Below are 6,710 nucleotides of genomic sequence, written 5' to 3' on the forward strand. Positions count from 1 at the left end.
ACACGTAGCATCGACTGTTAATTTAGCCTCATCAGCATTTTGTTACCTTAACCAAACTTCGCCCGTCTACGTAAAACAGCAGTACATGTGTAGAAAACCCTTTAAGACCTGATGCCAAATAAACGAAGAGCACTGATAGTTTCTCTGTTTTTTTTTGTGTCAAGAAATTCTGTTTGTTTTTTATTTGAACATAAAAAGAAACAAGAAGAACGTAAACACGAAAGACACAAACACTTACATTTTGAAAACATCCTATTGTTTTACCTTCTTACCTGTACCTACCTTGATTTCTACCTACAAGGGTACATCGATCCGAAACGAAAAAGATATTTATATACTTTGCACCAAGTACGGTGAGTATGTTCTTCTATTCATCTACATTCGTTTTACGTTACACTGAACTGAACCTAGGTTGCAACATGGCCTCACTCTATAACTTCCAATTTATATTAGAAAATTTTCTTAGGATATGTTTTGTATACTGTTATGTTGGTAGGTTAGGTTTTAGGTAAGGAACCTACTGTGCTTGGAGATGTTTCTTCAACAAAACTCTGCATGATGTACAAGTACATGTATGTAGGTATTTTTGTTTTAATGTGAATTGCGGTAGCGGTTTGCCTTCAGCTCTTCTTTACCTTACAAGAAGACGAAGAAGAAAGCAAAGCAGCTCACCCAGTGATGCCAGTGCCACTTACAATCTAGGAAACATGTTCTAATTGTATGTAGTTTTATATGGAAAAGATGCAAGAATATTTTCCAAATGTACCTAACCCACCTTGCCTAGGAACTTGCCAAGATAACCTCTCCATTTCTATATGATTGTGCCTTAAAGTCAAAAACATTATTGCCACGTTTTTTTTTTGTGAATAATTTTCGTGAAAATGTTTAAAACATGAATTTATTTAAATCTAGTATTGTAAAGAAAAAAAATTTGTGAAGCCCAGAACTCAAAGGACTAAGACAGAATTTTCAAAACTATACTGTATTTTAGTTTCAATTCTTAAATGCCACAAGATTTTAAATCCTTAAACAGTTAAATAATTGTACAGGTGCTTCAAAAAATGGTCATCACTTTTCCCTTGAGCCCAACTTCCGGCATCTGGAAGGCCTTATCACTCTCTTTCTTAACCTGTTATATTAATTCTCAGAACTCACCAAAACCTATATTCTAACACGTCCTTTAATAATAAAAGAAATATTTATTTTGTATATTTCTTAATTTAAGCAAAACATTTTTTTATTTAGGGCTTATTTATACATACATACAAAAGTTGACCAGTTTTTGAGATATCGGGTTAAAAAAAATTATTTTTAAATGACGGAATCGCCGAAACTATTAGGTTAGTTTAAAGTGACTGCCCGTGGTGGAGTCCATCGTGATACCACAAGAATCTTGAAGCATTTTTCTCATCTCAATGAGACTAATTGGAGTTCCTTACGATACGAAAAAGACTAGTAATGTTAATGTTCCTAAGATCGGTATAGGAGAATTCTCCTAGGTACGTCTTACGTTATAGAGCTAGAGAAGGGCATGTACAGAGGAGGTGAATAGCTTTTTTTCCTCTTCCATGGCAATACGGATCCTGCAAAAAAATCATTGAAGAATACGCCTTGCCGCGTAGCGTGCTTTCTTATTATGCAGGGTAGAGTTATGATACCAATAATCGAGCTTACATGCAATTTGATTAGAAATATTAAGAACCTTAAGCGCTTTAAATCCAAAATAGTGTGCGATGACAGTATTCCACCTGATGTTAGGTTTCTTTGTAGCTTCTTGTTTTACCATAAGCTTACAACTGACATATGTGGTAGAATCGGTAGTACTGTACTGTTTTTGGTAAGTTCTGGAAAATCCTGATATAAGATGTTGATATCTGTTTTCTTTGAGTTAGGACAAGAGACGAAACTTATTAAATCGGAAAATTTGAGAACTCAAATTTTAATTTGGACAGAATTGGCAATCATCGTTATTAACTATGTGGGTGCACTTGCTTAAGAACAAAACTCAATAGCAAGTTTTTGGTGGTACCGAACTATTTCAAAATTCTGTATATACAACCACCTATCTATAGATCTACCTTAAAAGTCCTGCTGTCATTCCTTTCGGGTAGTTTGTGGTTCTCTAGTTAATGTCGGTGATATTTGCATGCTTGAGAATGAAAATGCCGCTCATTCAAGAAGGTAGTTATAAGGTATAGGTATATGCGGTTCAAGTTTCCCATTTCAGCTAAATATAAGGATACTGGCATTTTAAGGTGGTGGTTAGTTGGACGTTGTTGGAGGCAAGTATACGATGCATGGCGGCAACAGTGGATTAATTTGGAGAAAATCGAATGTAATTGGATTAGTTTTTGGCCATAATGCAAGGTTGAGACTTTTCATTGAGGAAATAACCACAACCGCTATCGCCACCAAGAAGAAGATAGTATCCTATCTAAAACTTCTATATCCTCACAGCAGTATCTAGAAGTAGTATCTGTGTACAACTATACCAAAGGTGAATACAACGGGACGGCTAAGAAGACAAAAACAACGAAGTTATGTGTCATTGAGAAGATATTCAAAAAAGGATATAGAATATGTATAAGTTCATAGGTAAAAGTCGTTTATTTGAATGCATTAAGGATGCGAAAAAGCACTCAGTGTCTCTGGACTGTTAAATTTCTTCGGATGTTAAGAACTCGCAATAATTGCCAATTGACGTTAGAAACAGGAAATTAATGACTTGAGTATGTGGGGTTCTATGTGAGTTATAATGAATTGTAAGATCGTGTTTTGCCGGTTTATAACGACTGTGACAGAAGGATAAGTTCCTTGAAAGTTTTCTACAAAAAAGGGATATCATCTAGGTATGAGTTGATACGAACAAGGGCATTTTAATTAAATCTAGAAATACAATAAGACGACTATTTCAATCCATGTAATTTATTTAGTTTTATAATTTTTAAGCATGACAGTGACATCAGCCAGAAACCAGAAACAGTTTAGCAAAAATGAAAACAAAACTACTATTGAGCTTTCTCGAAATATATAAGAGTAATGGCAAGTTTATTTGCTCACTAAGTTGGCATTTCTTTCTATAATTGGATTTGAATGAAATAAGTTCTACTTTATATTTACATACAAATCAAAAATTGAAGAAACTCATTCTTGCTTGCGTAAAATTTATTTATCCAATAGTTAAGTCAAATAACAAAGGTATCAATTTAACAACTCTCATATTAATATCCAGTTTAGCAGTTTTATAAACTGTACAACTGATGATACCTCACGTATGGCGAGTAGGCGTAGTTCAAAACAGGAGCTTCGCTAGCACTAGACGAGTATGAGAATCCAGAGGAAGGTCGTGGCACTTGAACGTGAGATGGAGCACTTTGGACAATTGTAATTCCACTTTGAATTGGTTGATAAGAGTTCCTCAGTTTTGCTTGTTCGATTGCAACCAGATGTTCGGCCTTAGCTTGGGCAACTTCAGGTGTGTCCGCAATTGGTTTTGGGAGTTCAATTATTTGAGCTGGAATTGCAGTAGCTTGTCTCTTGGCTTCTTCTGTAGCAACAAAGTGGGCTGCTCTGGCGGCAACAACTTCAGGTGTGTCTTCAACTGGTCGTGGAAGTTCAATTGGAGCCGATGGAATTGATATAACTTGGTAACCAATTCGCTTTCTAGCTTCTTCTATAGCTGCAAAATGAGCAACTTTAGCAAGAGCAACTTCTGGTGTGTCCTGAACTTGTTGTGGTTGACCATATGATGGGACACTCAATTGCAATTTGGCTTGTTGTATGGCAACCAAATGAGCGGACCTTGCAGCAGCCACCTCTGGAATCTCAGCAACTTGTTGAGGTAAATTCTGGATGGGTACTACTAGAGCTTCGACAGGTTTTGGCGTATTGGTTGCAGCAACTCGGAAACCACCGGCATCAGCAATATAGTTAACAGTTTGCAGAACATTTTTTGAATCAATGTAGCTATATGATCCTTTAGTGATGCCACCCAGAGATCTTATTTCCTGCTTAGCGGATAAATGATCATTGTAGCCATAAGCATACTGTCCAAATCCATCCTGTGAGTGATATTGACTCGAAGGAACAATGAGACGATTATACAAAGGAGTGGCAGAAGCAATTGCCAACAAAGCTGATAACGCAACAAACACTTTCATGATTGATTTCGTAATTTATTTTTATCTTTAATTCAGTTTACTCGAAAACGCTCTAGTGATGTGAACTAGTACTCGCTTTGGAGAAGTCTGATGTTGAAAAGAAATTGAAGGCGACATTTATACCAAGCATTTGTTTAGGGAGCATATTATTAAACTTGCTTACCTATAGTAGCCAAACTATTCCCCAAAAAATAAAAAACAACTTTTCTAGCAATTGAAACAATGGATTCTTTGAATGACTAAAATAATTTCGGAATCTCAACTTAAAAAAGAAACTTTCACTATACTTAATGATTTTTTAAGTATATCACTAATAGCTCAAGAAAATGGGCATTTAACTTGGAAGTAATTATTTAAAAAGTTGTTTTTGTTGCTTTATGTGTGTAACTTTAACTTGCGTTTGAAATTCATGTTGTTTGTAAGGTCAAATTTACCTATCAAAGTTAATTAAACTGAACGGAGGGTATTTTTAGATATGTTATTATAGAAACGACTGTACGACTGGTTGACGTACTCGTTGTAATTTTGTTAAAAATGTCGTTATATTTACCAAAGCTCTTAAGTGTTGGAACAAGCTTTTATTTTTCTATTAAATTCCGTTTGATATTTTGGTATGAAAACCAGCTTAAGTTTGTAGAATAAGTTTTATACAATTGTTTAATTTTCAAATATTCCAGCTCTAAATTAATGTTTAGATTGATTTTTTATGATTTCCATAGCAGTTTATTATGTGTGCACCCAATAAAAACGCGTTTTATTCCAAAACGCATAATATGTAAACTTAATTTCAATGCACAATTGATTTAGTTGTTTTTTGTAACTTCAGTATAAATGTCAGATCTCATCACTTTTAAAATCAGACTTCTTGGAAGCGAGTACTAGTAGACATCACTAGCAGCGTTTTTTAATTTCATTTATTGCAATCAATTAAACATTTATTATCATTATGAAAGTATTTGTTGCCTTATCAGCTTTGTTGGCAATTGCTTCTGCCACTCCTCTGTTGAATCGTCTAATTGTTCCTTCGAGTCAATATCACTCACAGGATGGAATTGGTCAATATGCCTATGGTTACAATGACCACTTGTCTTCTAAGCAGGAGATAAAATCTCTGGATGGCATCACCAGAGGATCATACAGCTACATTGACTCAAACAATGTTCTACAAACAGTTGATTATGTAGCTGATGCTGGTGGTTTCCGAGTTTCAGCAACCAATTTGCCAAAACCTGTTGCAGCTCCAGTTGTACCTGCCCAGGATATTCCTCAACAAGTTGCAGAAACTCCAGAAGTTGCTGCTGCCAAATCTGCTCACTTTGCTGCAATTGAAGAAGCCAAACTGAGAAATGGTGTAGTTTCAGTTCCAGCTCTATTCCCATTCCCAGCTGGACAACCTCAACAAGTTCAAGACACACCAGAAGTTGTTCTTGCTAAAGCTGCTCATTTTGTTGCCATAGAAGAAGCCAAAAGACGAGTTCCAGCTCCAATAGTAGAACTCCCAAAACCAATTGCGGACACACCTGAAGTTGCCCAAGCTAAGGCAGAACATCTGATTGCAGTCGAACAGGCAAAACTGAGGAACTCCTATCAACCCATTTATAGTGGAGTTACAATTGTCCAAAGTCCTTCCTTGATTCCATCACAAGGACAAAGACCACTTCCGTCCTCTGGATCGTCATACCCTTATGGTGTTGTCAATGGCCCTTATGCGAACTACCCCTACTCACCATACGTAAGGTACCATCAATTATACAATTTTTGAAACAGCTGAACTGCTAATTCGTATGAGAGTTATCAAATTTGGGCCCTTTGAATTATATATCTAACTGATGAAAAATAAAGTACACACAAGCAATTATAATTTTCATTTATTGTAAATCATTATACAGTCAAACCCACTTAATTGAAAATTCTTTCAAAATATAAACTTGGTATAAGTTAACAAATTGTATATAAACTGATCAAACTTACAACTTTAGATAGAGATCCCTATAAGTCATATCTATTCTTAAGAAGCAATTTAATGGCTCAAAATGTGATGGTTATATAACTTGCTGAAAATCAAATCTGTTTTATATTTATTTAATACCAAACAAAACATTTGTCTCAATCACAATTAAGACTTTTAAGGGAAAACCAATGAAAGTTTTAGTAGAGCCTTGAAGCTGATTAAAGAATAGGCTAATAATCATTTAATTGAGGCTTTGCGCAGTTATTTTGGATGATGCTGGTTAACCCCCTCAGCTACCGAAGATCTGATCTTAATTTTAAACTTTTATCGCCTAATTTTATTTAAGGAAACGCTTTTCATTTGCATGAAAATTTTTTTTCCAAATAAGCTGTTTTCCATATATGCTTATATTATTGATGTTCTTTTCCAATCCTTAAATAGCTAACAACTCGCGTTACATCTTCCCCTCTTCAAAGTCGAACTGTTGCGTCACCAAATATATTTATTTTCGTGTATTATTTACTTATATTCTTATTTATACTGGAGGTATGTTCATTTATAATGTATGTGCATGTTCGTCTAAGTATTTGAGTTTTTCG

The 6,710-nt window shown here is 35.1% G+C and overlaps 2 protein-coding genes across 2 annotated transcripts; one reads left to right on the forward strand and one right to left on the reverse strand.

Moving 5' to 3' along the window:
- Positions 1–3,143: 3,143 nt before the first annotated feature.
- LOC129947658 (uncharacterized) lies at positions 3,144–4,254 on the reverse strand. Its single transcript, XM_056058291.1, has one exon. The coding sequence runs from the start codon at positions 4,158–4,160 to the stop codon at positions 3,243–3,245; it is 918 nt and encodes a 305-aa protein (XP_055914266.1). The 5' UTR covers positions 4,161–4,254; the 3' UTR covers positions 3,144–3,242.
- A 757-nt stretch (positions 4,255–5,011) lies between these two features.
- LOC129947650 (cuticle protein-like) lies at positions 5,012–6,025 on the forward strand. The gene has a single exon (XM_056058283.1). The coding sequence runs from the start codon at positions 5,107–5,109 to the stop codon at positions 5,920–5,922; it is 816 nt and encodes a 271-aa protein (XP_055914258.1). The 5' UTR covers positions 5,012–5,106; the 3' UTR covers positions 5,923–6,025.
- Positions 6,026–6,710: the final 685 nt, after the last annotated feature.

The sequence above is a fragment of the Eupeodes corollae genome, chromosome 2 (genome assembly GCF_945859685.1).
Source record: "Eupeodes corollae chromosome 2, idEupCoro1.1, whole genome shotgun sequence".
NCBI lineage: Eukaryota > Metazoa > Arthropoda > Insecta > Diptera > Syrphidae > Eupeodes > Eupeodes corollae.